A 14,785-nucleotide genomic window follows, 5' to 3' on the forward strand; every position below is an offset into this window, starting at 1 on the left:
TCTCTGGAGGGAAGTTCTGGTATAGTGAACAACTTCACCAGGATGTTAAGCAGAATGAAACAGTTGTCTGGCCTAGAGAGAAAAAGGAGGGGAAATATCCTGTCTCTCCTGCTGTCCCCTACAAACTGACAGCATTCTGTTTTCCCTTTTCTCCTTCCTTTCTCTTTCCTCCCTTTTCCAAGGCTGAGGTTGACTTTACGCTGCTTCCTATGAAAACTTTTTCTATTGCTTTTTCTATTGCTTTCTTGAAAACTTTTGTTGCTTTTCTCTTTGACCTTTTGCCAGCATCTCTGGGTTTCTAAGACATCATCAGTAACCCGGACATTGAGTCTCTGCCTCACTGCGGTGTCTGGAATCATAATGGAGTCATAGGAAGATAGTGACTTAGCTTGCATTTACTACCCATGGTACAAGAGGAGCACAGTGATGTAAAATTGGAGCTCAGAGGATTCACCTCTGTTAACTATTTAATGATAACTATAATCAAGTGATGGCCCATCCTGTACATCACAAAACAGTAACTTTGTGTTCGATGAAGAGCAGCTTGCAAGATTAAGCTTTCATTACAGAAAAATTCCATGGGTTTTGCATGCATTCTTTATATGTTAGCAAAATACTTTCACCGAAGACCAATGAACTACATTAGAAATTAAAATACCTCAGCCTCTAGGATGGGTACTTGCTAAAATGCCTAAACATACTAAATTAATCTTGCATTTAAGAAATAAAGCCACATTAACCTGAAAACTCAATTGTCTATATTTTTCTCAGTTACAATGTGTCAAATCTGAGATCCTAGCAGTAGGAAAACAGTGCATCTTTTAGCTAATTCTTGCCTCCTTTAGTCAGGCTAGAGACAGGTATGCTTTACTTGAACATTTACTTCATGACTCATCTTACTGTTTATATGATATGCCTTAGTATGCAAAATAAAAAGCAGTTCATACATAAGTGAATCAAAATTTTAGTTCTCACCAAAGTAAAAAAAAGGAAAAGAAAAAAAGTAGGAAATTATTAGTTCAATATTACTTAGCAACAACGCAAGATTCTGTCTTGGTTCACTGAAAGAGTGATGTGGGATCAGTTTCATAGAGCCTCATGTAAGTTAATGCTGTGCTTACAGGTGCACAAATACTATGAGAAGCCTTTGTTATAGGTGACAGATAGCTGAGGCAGTGATAAATATCAGAGAGTCTATTGCCCTGTCATTGCCATGCTCTACCCACAGCCATTAGACCCAAACTGGAGTAATTAGCCCAGGCAGAGCATTGGATTAATGGTTACACACTTCTTCTGGTACCTTCATGAATAGAACTGCAAACTCTGCAAAAATACACATTGTGAACCATAGAGAACGCATCACTGTGAGGAACACCTGCAGACCATGCACATTTTGAGGTCATCATCTTTTCTGGCATAGCTGTTTCTCTCTCTGACTCCATCATGGGCTTCTATAACTGCCTTCACCCTCCTCGCAGGTAGAAGGTTCTGGTTTTTGTGCTTAGCCAGAATTAGCCACTCTGCTCTGCCTATGAGAAAATGGGAAATTCCTGTTCAGTTTTGAGGCAGAGTATGATCAAAGCAGGAAGGATTTTTTGCAGGGCTCTAGCTATTCCCTTGCCGATCCAGTTTTCCGGAGAAGTAGAAAGTTAGTGAAAAGCTGGCATAAGAAAAATGGGCAAAATAAAATGTACTGATGTAAGAGAGCTTCACAAAGAGAAGACCATGAGTATAATATGAACAAAAGGTAAGGAAAAATATGTAGGGTTTGTTTGTTGTTTTTTTTTAAATACTCCATTTCCTTTTAGGTTAATGTTTTCAAAAACTTTCATCTGTCAAATGCCATACTCAAACAAGGGAAGAGTGCATCTAAAAATAGTCTGCAAAAGTCCAACATTTTCAATATGTTCTGTGTCCTGTCTTTTCATTTTCAGTCTAACAGAGGCTAAAACTATGACTAAACATTTAAAATACATTAAAAAAATGATTTAGCATACTCTTGCCTGAATTGGACTTAATTTCCCTGAAATCCTCTGAACAGTCCTTGCAGGTCTTGATTTATTTGGTAATCTGTATTTCCAGCATCCTACTTGGGTATTGAATAGATTACTGTACGTAACTTCTTCAGACGTTAAGTTTAACTTAAGCTTTTTCTAATATTCACAAAACCTTGAAGAAGTTAGGTATTACTTGGAAATGTATCTCTCTGTCAGGTTCTTCAAGGAGCTGTTAATTTTGGAGACCACTCCAGGCAAGAGTGCAAGCCTCATCAAAATGTGCTGGGGTATTGACAACAGCGTACGCCTTGCACAGTATTGCTTCCATGCTAACTTTGTTCTCCTTAAAGAAATTGTGGACATTTAATTTTAAATTTTAGGAGCGTCTTCTACTTTCTTTGCTGCCCGCTCACATTGCCATGGAAATGAAAGCAGAGATCATTCAGAGGTTGCAAGGTCCCAAGGCAGGCCAGCTGGAAAACACCAACAACTTCCACAATTTGTATGTCAAAAGGCACACCAATGTAAGGTACTGTACTGTAATAAAACATATCAACAACATTCAGAAAAAAATTGAAAGAAAATCTTAACAGAGCAATTAATAAAATAATTCTTTTAATATGTGTTTCGATGACTTAATGTTCGATGTCTGTTAATTTGATCAAATGCTAACAATTCCATGTCCCAGAAGAGCAACAGAGGGGATACTACAAAGAAATTGTTCAAAAAAAGCCATGCATAAACAGACCTTCTTCATGATGTCTTGATTTTTGAGGCAAAAGTACCAAGTCCTGCTCTCATATATACTAGTAAAAATTGTAATTCGTGTCAGCTATATTATTCTGAATTTGTAATTTTCTTAACTGGAGGAATTTCACAAGTTTTACATAATATAAATAGAGGCAGCTGCATCACATATGTATTTTACACATTACCTGAGATAAAATACTCTGCTGACAAGTCTAATTATCTATTAATTATTAATTCCTAGAAGTTACAAAAATAAATCACCATTTATTTCAAATATATTTTCATCTTTACAAGTCGTTTTGCTTGGGGTTTTTTTTGATTGGACAAGTTAATTTGAATGACATTCTTAGATATGACTTTTTTAAAGCAAGTATTACAGGACTTCTGAGGAAGTTCATTTTCACTTGCATAAATCACAAGCACAAATACTTTTTCCTTTGCCTGGTCCTGTGAATGGTCAAGTTGTTTTGGTGAATAGAAGCAGTGTATGCGTTGAATATCTTAGCAATCAAGCATGAACTTGGGTTACAAGTGAGAAAAAACTTCCATGCTGCACATGACTGACAGGTAAATCTAGACAGAAAATATCTACAATGATAAAAAGTTATTAAACAATTTCTGATAATAAACATGTATACTGAAATAATTGCCATTATTATGTTTCCAATTTGTAAGTAGTAAAAAGATTTCTACTTTTTTGAAGGCACTGTAAAAATATAGGTTTATAATGCCTATAGATATCTATTAATATAGGTATACTGATAAAAGTAATAGCTGTGAAGGTAGTATCTATAAAGGTAAATACAGGTGTTTGTTACCTGTAAACGAAACACCTATAAAGGTAAATGTAGGCTCACCTAGAAGTATAGTTATATTTATTGATCTACATTTAGCAGTGGCTGTTTTGGGTACGGGCGTACCTCTGCGAAGTCCAGAATGCCTCCTTTCAGGTTTTGCTGTTGTGTGATAAATCTGAGTTCTGCAGAAGGAAACGGTGACCATGTTCCTGTTCATTTCCACTGTAGCATCTTGTACGCTGATATCGTGGGATTCACTCGCCTGGCCAGTGACTGCTCCCCAGGGGAACTGGTGCACATGCTAAATGAGCTGTTCGGCAAGTTTGATCAGATTGCAAAGGTGGGTTTCTACTGAGCTGTTACGGTTAGTTTAAAAAAGTAAGTCATCTTTAAAATATTTTTTCTTCTTGAGGACTCTCCTACCTTCAGGCAGCATTTCTGAGGTTTTTGGCAGGAAGATTAGATTTGAAATGTGTGAAGAAAAAATCTGGCTCTGGTCTGAGTGCAACAGTGTGTTTCTGCCAGTGTGACAATCTGTGAAACCCAAGATAGCTCTCTAATAGGACCAATAGAGACAGCTCATGGAGCCTGATAAAGCTTAATGGCAGATCATTGGCTCTTTAAATAGATTTTTTACAATAACTAGGATTAAGAAACTCAAGATACAAAACAGATACAGTCAGTTTTCTGATCTCTGAAAAAGCATTTAAGAGACTGGAGGACAAGAGAGACAATATTGATAGAAGCAAGTTTAATTACAGACCACAGCGTCTTGATTACTCAAGAAAAGATTCAAATACAGTCAGAAGATTTGTTTATTTAGGTGTCAATTTTATAAATAATACATCAAACTTTATACTGTATGTGAAGGTGAAATCAGAAACACTAAAACATAAAAAAATTATGTTTTTTTCCTAGTTCAAAAGCTACTGACCAGTATTGGTTAACAAAAAATAAAAAAAAATAAGGTTATGATTGCTAGTTTCAGGAAATATTACATACTTCAGAGATATAAATGTGGAAGGCTAGGTCTTTTGATTTCATATTTCAAACAATAAATCTTTATTTAGATTGAGTACCTGATACTTGGGCTCATTTCTTTAATCTAAAGTGTGAACAACACTGCAGATACATGTTTTGCAGTGAACTTATTTCCTGGTTTTGCCCATTATGGACCATAGCGGATGGAGGAATCATCGGTAAAAAACTCTGAGAGTACTTCTTTTTTAGGAAGCCAAAGCCTTCACTACTGAAACAAACTTAAGTGGAATGATTTTGCTAATATTATTTAAGTCAATCTTTGTAAGGGTAACCCTTCATTTATGTCATTCAAGTTGAAAGTGACCATCTCAACTTGCTTTTTTCTCCAGGAAAATGAATGTATGAGAATTAAAATCCTAGGTGACTGCTATTACTGTGTTTCTGGACTACCTATATCTCTTCAAAATCATGCCAAGAACTGTGTGAAAATGGGACTGGACATGTGTGAAGCAATTAAGTAAGTGCTGAACTCTTTGTTAAACACTCAGCAATAAAAATTCTGTCTCTTTTCTCTCTGTAGCACTGCTGTTGGTTGAAACATTCAGACCTCCAGTAGTTGGTGTGTTTCACTACAAGGTCCAGCATGGTAATCTTGATCTCAGCCTCAGCAAAGACATCTTTTAAGAGGTTGGGTTGTAGCAGGCTATTTCATCACCACACCATAGAGGTGATTAAGGGTCTGGACCATCGGACACATAAGGAAAGGCTGAGTGAGCTGGGACTGTTCAACCTGAAGAAGAGAAAGCTGAGGGGGAAAAATCTTGTCAGTGCTTTTAAGTCCCTGAAGGGAGAGTGCAAAAAAGATGGAGCCAGGCTCTTCAGTGGTGCCCAGTGACAGGACAAGAGGAGATGGGAAGAAACTGAAACATGAGAGGTTCCCTGTGAACATCAGGAAACACTTTTTGTCACTGTGAGGGTGACTGAGCACTGGCATAGGTCATCCTGGGAGGTTCTGGATTTTCCAGCCTTGGAGGTACTCAAAATTCAACTGGAATGGCCCCAAACAACCTGCTCTAGCTGGCCCTGTTTCGAGCAGGAGTTAGACTAGACAATCTCCAGATGTCCCTGCTTACCTCAACTATTCTGTGATTATAAGACAGTCAGTATCCCAATGGACATCACTTAGGACTTGAGAGCTTTGCTTTTTGCATGTTCATGATGCTGCCACCCACCCGGCTGAGTTTGGAGTTCAGTGGTGATCAGGAGCAGTTACCCCTCCACAATTAAGATGCCTCAAGCTTTGAGTCTGTGGAGTGATATTTGACATGTCTACCAAAGACATTTATAATGGCTCACAGATTCCTGGGCTGAGAGGCCTACATCCCATGTTGTTAAATGAGCAGTTATATATGCCTGTCTTGCTAGACCCCACGTTTAGGTTTAGTTTCAACTTTTCTAGGTGAGGACTTTTTAAAAAGTTTTGTCAGTTAACACATTAAGACACTATTGAGGATTCTGGACTTAGCAGCAGTATTTTGGATTTCTGGGTTACTGTATATGTCCTTTATTTCTTTCCCATAATCACTGTGCTTGTTTCGTCTTTGAAACAGAAAACAGAACAAGGTCTGTGAGAATGCTAATGTGATTGCTTTTGAAATAGCAGTTGTAACTTACTTTGTAATAGCAGGAGGCTTCGTATGATTGTGAAAGAGGAAGAAGAAATGTGGTTGTATCCGATGGGTTAGAACTTGTAAGGCATCGGAGGATACAGCTACGGGCATAACTTGAAGAATCCTCGAGTTTATTACTGAGGAGTAGATCGTGAATGGATTATAGGCAGCTGTAGCCATTCTGAAGGCGATGGGACTTCGAAGAAGTCTTGCAAAAGGGCAGGTTTACTTCCCCTCATCTCTCCACCTGGCTGCTGTCTGGACTCTCAGTACAGAGCAGAAATAACTCTTTTGTAAGATAACTGCCCTGGATGAGTTCTGCCACAAAGCTGGACACGTGTCAGTTTGAGGGTACTCAAACCTAATTTAAGTCTAGCATGTGTGTCTGCACATCGTGCTGAAGGGTCTTAAAGCTGCCTATCCAGAAACTTCAGCTCAGTATTGTAGTTTATTGGGTAAGCAAAGGTCTGATTCTGTTAGCTTATTTAGAAAACATACTGTGAGGAAAGGACAATTTAAAAACCTTCCACCTCTTCTTTTTTTTAACCAAAGTCAGATAATTCATTGTCTGTAATTCATACCTGAAATTCTTTTTAGCTTTGAGGAGTTGAAATACTGTAAATAGTTACTTATAGCAGTTATCATTAATGGCACAAATATCTTTTCTGTAGAAAAGCTGTTTTCTTTGACTAAAACTACAGCGTATCTAGGTGAGATACACTTTGCAAAAATATGTATCACTTGTAGGTCTGGATATTTGGTATTCACCTGTATGATTTGGGTTTTAAAACAATTGGACTTTGGCTTTAAAATTGGTATGGTCTTCTCTAAGTTTCAGTTCCAATTTGGATGTTTTTGCCCAACTCACATTTACAATTGTCCAGGTAGCAATTTAAGAATTTACTTTGTCCTTGTCAGGTATGTGGGTGGTGTGCACCTCTTCATGAAATGGATAGTTGTGTTGAACAGTGCTGTCTCAATGATTAACTAAACAGGCAGACAAAAGTGATATCTCTATTCCTTAAATACTACCCCTCAGGTGCGTGTGATTGTAGTCACAAGAGGGTTTCAGCTTTCAGTTGCCTGGCCTTGTGATTTGATCCAGGGCAATTACTGTATGGGTGGGTTGATTAATGCAAATTTGGTTCTTTTCCTTTTAAGGTGTTCACAGAAATACCTTTATTTCCACAGAAATGCCTGTGGAAATCAGTATTTTGTTCTCACTGGTTTAGGGATCTTTTGTAAAACTAACCTCAGCACAGGAATCAAGTTGGCACATTTTCTAAAATGTTTTTTCTTCATCCAGGTATGGTTGTACCTTACATTGTGTTCAAATAAATCTGTTCTTTTTAAAAGATACTTGGATTACTTCTCCTTGCCAAGCATTGACATTTTCAGATTTGATTGTTTCCTCAGTTGCTTTCACTGGATGCTTTTTCTCTCTTTCATTTAGATACACTAGAACATTATTGTAATTAAACCAATTGCTTCTCTAGAATATTAGTAGCTAAAGCTAACATCCCTTCAGTAGAGCAGTAGGTAAAAGAGTGTCCTTGTTCTGCACTCCCTGCCTTGTTTGACTGAAAATTATTAGGGTTTTTTCCCCAGCCTTTGAGTGAAAATGAGAGCTTTCTGGTTTAGATTTCAAAAGATCTGTGAGCTGTGTGATAAATGTGTTAAAAGCATTTGCACAGAGTTTCTGGTCAATCTGTTGCTTTTTTAAGTAAGATAAAAGAAGTATAGAAAGTTGCAGGCTGGTAGAAAAACAATGCTAAGCTCAAGCCATAAATTGCCCATCACGGAGAACTGAAAGCATCATTTTACACATCACAATGAAATGCTTTACTTCAGCTCAGAGAGGAATCTGTCAGTTCCTCACACTTCCCAACTTGCCAATTTTCTTTGAAATAACTTTCTGCTCAAACTGCTACTGAGTATGTTCATTGTTAATGCTGGAGGGTAAGGTCCGCTTTGGTAAGAGCAGCCTTATAGACTAGAAAATTATCTTTTAGTTGTACATTCTGATCTGACTTTATTACTGTAGTCAGAATCCGCAGCTCTCCTGTAGACAGATGCCTGATTATCACAGCCTGTTTACATCTCTGTAAGAAGTGAGAAATCTGTACCCCATGTTTTCAAATGCTTCCCAAGTATTATGTCTAGTGTTGGAGCCTGCAGGTGAATGAAAATCACTGATTATTAATCAACTCCCTATTTTGTTGTGCGATTGCTGCATCTTTGTGTGGAAGCATCTCCTGAAATACTTCTGTGGCCTGTAAAACCAGAAGTAGTAATACTTTTGCTGTTGGAAGTGTGTCACTCAGTATATGTTGGACTATCTAAAATCCTTTTAGTCAGGTATGAGGTTTTGTTATATTCAGTCACTGAGGTGCAAACTGACCCCTCAGTGTGTAAGTTAGTGGAATAAAGCAGTTTGCTGTTTCGATTAACAGTGCTGTATGGATTTTACCACCTGAATATGGTTTCAGTTCCAGTTCTCTGAAGGAAAAAGGAGGAATTCTACCAAATTGCCAGGTGATCTGTAGTACAAAGCTTTAATTCAGTCTTGTTTCCTAATGATGCGTAGATCCATTTTGAGCAATTCAGCCTCACTACGCTACAGATTGTTTCCATTTAAATATGTTAGTAGCCCCATGGATTGATTAATTTCTTTGCTTCGCTGCTCTGTGTTGGAACAAACACAATGTTTCTTACAGTCTGCAGCCTGCTTGCCCAGCAGTTGGATGCTCACCTTATCAAACTGTAGATGCTGTTATGCTGAGCTGGCCACCTTAACTGGGTGCTTTCAGGCTACAGCTTATCTGTTAAGGCTAAATGTGTTTGTGTATGAATACATGTGCTGTTTTCCTTCAGCCCAAACTCCACCCCCTTGTCTGTCTGCTGACTTCCCGATTTACATGTTTCTCAGCCACACATTCTCAAAGGCTGTCTTTGATTTGGTAGCATGACATGAATCCTGTTTGAGAGGAAAGTGAAAGAAACAGTTGGATGAAATTTGGAAGCTAGGTACACAATAAAACTTTTTTTAGGTATGATTTCATTCCTGCATGCTTGTTCCAAAAAGCAACTGTGCTTTTAAAGCTGACAATTTGCAAGGGACTAAATGCTCAAAACTCAAGGAATGTGTTGAAGTGCATAAGACAGGACTAGCTGAGATGTTGATACATTGGTCCAGAATTACTGATGAATAAAACAGCCTGAATGCCTTTCTAATGACCTGAACTCTTGCTGGTGTGGAGTAAAATTTCTACAAGTACCTGCAAGCTAACCATGTCTGTGAAAAACACAGAAACCTTACAAACTAAAATTTCAGGCTACAATAGGAAGAATAGAGTCTTCAGTATTTTGACTGCCCAGCCAGGATGGGACACAGACTCTGGAGTGCTGAGGGAAACTGGAGAGACAGTGGGAGAAGAAAACGAAATAATAGTGGGAAGTTTCAGATGTACTTGTGTAGGTAAGGCAAGTGTCCTATGGGGAGGTGATAGACTACGTTCGTAGGCACATTCAGTGCCTGCATTGTCATAGCAATTGCTCAGGGAGCACAGGAGAGAAGTAGTAAGCTCTTACTTGGTCTGGAGTAACACTTCCAATTTAAAATCTTCTGTGGTTTCTTTAATTTTTGAGACAAGAGAAGATTGGGTTCTGGAACAAATTCTGCTTGCTTCCCTCCTTAACTCCTCAGAGCTTATTATAAAGCAAACTTCATGTCTTACTCTGCACAATATGGCAGGGCAGCCTTTTGACAAGCACTCCCGGAGGATAAATGCTCCTCTTCCACTTTGCCCAGCTTTGTAAAACATGGTGATTTTTTTCCAATGTGTTAAGCTTGTGTCATATTCCTTGTGCAAGTCAAAGTGGTGTTTGTCAGTTGCTGACTGCTTATAAAGATCATTTACAAAGCAGTTCATTTTCAAGTGTGTCAGCTACAGGAGAGCAGTGTAAAATGTCAGCAAAAAGAGATATTAGTAAACACTTGATACAGACTGAAGGAATTAAAAAACTTCTCCCCTCTTCTTTTTGATAACTTCAAACCACAGTTTAACGAACTACTTTCAGTCAAGCTTCTGTTATTTTCATTTCCCAGAAAAAGAATACTTGAGAACTACTGCTTAAATGTAGGATTTACCATATCAAATTAAGATGTTAAGTTCTATGTTCCCTTTCAAAAAAAGCAGAGAAACAGGCCAATTTAATTTGGTAGTTCAGAAGGTAGAGCTGATGATTGTCGTCATTGAGACTGAAGATGTTGCTAGAACTGTGAACCTGACTCATACACAGGAACCCTTTGTGTTTCTTAGTCTATAGCTGTTTCTTCCATCAACACCCTGAATTCCTCCAAGATAAATGTATGTACATATTCCTTATTACTGGTTAGGTTTTGGTCCACATGAGTTGGGGTATAAGTACATAAATCCAGTTAAGTTAAATTCTTCCCACTTCTTAGAACTGGATAAACCTGTAGACTTCTGAATTAATTTTACGACTATTTACATAGGTAGTTAGGTACCCATATGACATATGTCTGAAAATGATCTGGTTGTTTGACTTTAGTCACCCACCTGTGATTCAGAAGAGCTTTTTCTGGGAAGACGAATGCCTATCTTATCTGTAGGGGTCATCTGAGATTGATTTTGGGGTCAACAGATACTTCAGCTCTGTCTAAAGTTACTGGAAAGGTCAAAGGTTTAGATGTGGTCTGGACAGTGAGGGTGGTCTCTCGTTCTTTGTGTAACAATCTAATGGGTACAGCGTTCACCAAGTATGTGGAAGGCTGTTGAGCCTACGTTCTCCACAGCCTGAATGACACTGAGCCCGTATGCCCAAAAAGTGTACAAGCCACCAGCCTGTAGAATATCTTGAGGTGCTGCATTTTCCGTCCTTTCTCTCAGGTATGACAGATATGAGAAAGTCTCCAATGTAGATATTAGGGTCTTCAGGTAGAAGAGTGCATAACAATAGTTCCAGATCTCCAAAATAATCCCCAGGTGTTGTCATGAGACTGAACATTTTCACTACACAGTTCAGCCCCCCCAAATAATTTCAGATGAGCATAAAAGAAGGGACTTCAGACATAGACTTGAGAATTAATATTTACTACAAATAGTTGCAAATATAAATAAGAAGAAAGGTAATATATAAAAATAATCCCAGCGTTAAAAAAATGGAGGCAATTCGAAAAGGAAATAAATGTTATCACTGTTGTTACTGCTAATTTGACTGTAAATTGAAAGAAAACTAAGACCCTATGATGCGTATTAACACGGTTTTCTTCTCAACTGCAGGAAAGTGAGAGACGCAACTGGAGTTGACATTAATATGCGCGTAGGAGTGCACTCTGGGAATGTGCTTTGTGGCGTTATTGGTCTACAGAAGTGGCAGTATGATGTCTGGTCACATGACGTTACTCTGGCAAATCACATGGAAGCTGGAGGAGTCCCAGGGTAAGAGGCTTCTCTGTTAACCTTTGGACACATGGATTTTTGTATCATGGAGAAATGCATAGGTGCCATCTCTTCAGCCATCAGCCTTCATGGAGAAGCCTAAACTAATTCTTAGCACTGTCTTCAGAAAAAAACCCAACCAAACAGGCACTCTATTTCCTGTGATTTAGGGAGTATTTTTTTGTGGATGGAAACCTTTAGAGGTATGCCCATTAGAACTTGTAAAAATAAGATTAGAGGGACTGTAAATGAAGCAAGCAGCTTATAAAAAGTATATCCAAAAGCTAGTGAAAAAGGTTGATCAGGTTCAAATTATGCTTTTGATCGGTATTTGTGATTCTGTCATTCTTTTAAAATATAATTTCAGCCGTGTTCACATCACTTCAGTCACCTTGGCACATTTGAATGGAGCTTACAAAGTGGAAGATGGGGATGGAGATGTGAGGGACCCATATCTGAAAGAGCATAATGTTAAGACTTACTTTGTAATCAATCCTAAGGTTAGTAGTACTTTTATTTTGTGGCCAGTCATAGTTATTTTTGAGCAGGACCACTAATCTCTTAATTGAATAATTCACTACCATAAGATATTGATCAAAGCTATTACTGATGCCTACAAATATATAACGTTTCCATTGCAAATCCTTCCCGCTCTTCAGAAATAAGTCTCTGATATTTCCCAGCAACACCATTAAGAATTGCAGGTTCTTAGCATCTCTCCATTTTTAAGTTCCTAGGCATGCAGATGTGTGGTACCAGATGATGCATTACTGCTTCAAAAGGTAATGAACACCAAGGCTGATATCACCTTTTATTCTCTGTCAACCAGGGAGAGAAGCGAAGCCCTCAGCACCACATTAGACCTCGACATACTCTTGATGGAGCCAAAATGAGAGCTTCTGTCCGCATGACCCGATACCTGGAATCTTGGGGAGCGGCCAAGCCATTTGCACACTTGCACCACAGGGACAGCATGACCACTGAAAACGGCAAGATAAGCACAACAGTAGGGGCCTATTTCATGTCATTTCATACGATTTAGCAATATTTGAAAAGAAAAACGTGTTTACATACCTGGTTATTTCTGATAGTAGAAGATGCATGCGTTTGTACAGGGCCTAAGCCCAGTGAAGTTGCTGAGAGCTTTTCCATTGGCATATGAGCTTTGAATTAGACTCTAAGGAGCCATGTCTTGCTGTAAGTGCATCTCTGAATCACAGGGAGTCCAACGTACTTCCTAAAATCCACAAATTGACTCTCTGAGCTTGAGCCCCAGTCACAGCATGCGGAGTGGCTGCTATTCACCTTGTGGAAAGATATTTTGAACATAAAGGTAGAGTTCAACACCTTTGGGAAGGAACACTTGATACAGAGACATTCTCTGATATTCTCCATTTGGAACATGGCCAAACCAGAAGCAAAGGCTGTAAAGATGGAATATGCCTGTGGTACCTGGGGTGAACTTGTCTATTAGAAGAGTTCTCTTGGAACCAAATCCATATTCACTGTAACATCTACCTTCTGAAGGTGGACTAACCACTCCTCAGCTACGGCTGATGGCCTGAGTTCCACAGCATGGTAGTGTAACATTACATCTCTTAGACTGAGCAGAAAAGATTTCTTTTTGATTTTGCTAACACTATTTTATTGCTGTAGGTAAGACCCTGACAACAGCTTATACACTGTCTTATCTTTTACTTTTAAAATGTGCAAACATAAAGGTAAATTCTAGTAGTTTTTGACATTGGCATTCACTTTTGTTCCTGTTACATGTGAGAACATAGGGCTGAGTCCCCTAACCCATCCTATTCAATAAGTACAATGCATCAGGATTGTGATGTGTTCGTTACAGAAAGTACCCAGCCATCACTGTTAAGCACAAAATAAATGTGGCTGTGATGGCTGCTGTTGCTTATCAATAAAAATAATGACCATTGCCTCTATTTGGCCACTCAGGTCTGTTTTCTTCAAAAACACTTAGCACTGTTTTTCACTGAAGCTGGCAGGAGTTTGGGCTGCATTAAAGCAGCAGTGACTTTGAAGCAGTGACTTTCTAGTAAAGCAAAGCATTCTTGGATTCAAACTGTTGTATTAGTTATTTAGTGTTTGTAATGATAGATCGGTTGTCTGCAGGTCACTCCATCTTCGCTCTTGGCTGGATTCTTCTTCTAGATAGTATTTCTCTAATGCTAAAGTATTTGTATTGGAAACTTTCTCCTTACTTGACCTTGTTTTCAACATTATTTTTAAAGCAAAGTAATGTTGTAAAAATTTATTGTAGTTCATAGGAATTTTCTCTTGTTTTTTAGGATGTTCCCATGGGGCAATATCATTTTCAGCGTTGCAGAGAGAGGTAAATTAATTTTTTAAAATCATTTAGTCATATAAAGTCTATATAAAAACATACACATTCCTATCCACTCATACATATGTATAAGGCAGGCTATAAAATATTGACGGCCATTTCTCACCCAAATTATTTTTTTACCTGATACTTCTTACGTAGAGAAGGGCTATGAAAATGGGTTTGACAGACATGTTACTTATGATTTTTGAATACATTTCCTGCTAACAAACAGCATTATTCTGAATTGGTATGAGTATCTTAATTGGCTACTATTCATTTTCCTAACGACCCAATTGCTCATCAGTAGGGAGAAAATTATATGCAGGAGGCACAGAGGGGTAAGAAAAGGAAAGATGTAAAGGGCTGTTAATAATTTGTGTTAAAACAGTTAATAATATGTACTAAAAGAGTAATTTTATGTATTTTGTTAATTGCTTTGTATTTGCATTGTGTTTTATTATTTCAAAGCCTGTAGTGTGTTTGCAGTAGTAAACATTCAAAAGGTATTTTGTGATCTTCCTGTTGTGCTCCTGCTACACAAAATGTTTGCAAAATCACAGTATCTTTGAGTTTTCATTCTCCTGCTTGGAACTTAAGTGACTAGGGCAAGACGATGAGAAATGGAAACAGGCTTGAAATGATCACTTCTTTAAAAACACCTAGAATTTTTAAATCAAGAAAAGAAAGACACCTGTTTAAAAAGCAAGCTTAGCACTGTCAGAAACCTGGAATGGTTAATTTGTATTTTAGCTACCACTTTAGAATCATAGAATCATAG

General features: G+C 38.1%; 1 protein-coding gene across 1 annotated transcript; it reads left to right on the top strand.

Moving 5' to 3' along the window:
* Window positions 1–2,377: 2,377 nt before the first annotated feature.
* On the top strand, window positions 2,378–12,666 carry LOC104511700 (adenylate cyclase type 2-like; the record flags this gene model as incomplete). The annotated part of the gene is made up of 6 exons (XM_010154417.1): window positions 2,378–2,526; window positions 3,773–3,884; window positions 4,915–5,042; window positions 11,502–11,660; window positions 12,028–12,160; window positions 12,490–12,666. Coding segments are annotated over 6 exons (858 nt in total), but the record flags the coding sequence as incomplete, so codon positions are not given.
* Window positions 12,667–14,785: the final 2,119 nt, after the last annotated feature.

Source organism: Eurypyga helias, unplaced genomic scaffold (genome assembly GCF_000690775.1).
Source record: "Eurypyga helias isolate BGI_N326 unplaced genomic scaffold, ASM69077v1 scaffold14746, whole genome shotgun sequence".
Taxonomy (NCBI): domain Eukaryota; kingdom Metazoa; phylum Chordata; class Aves; order Eurypygiformes; family Eurypygidae; genus Eurypyga; species Eurypyga helias.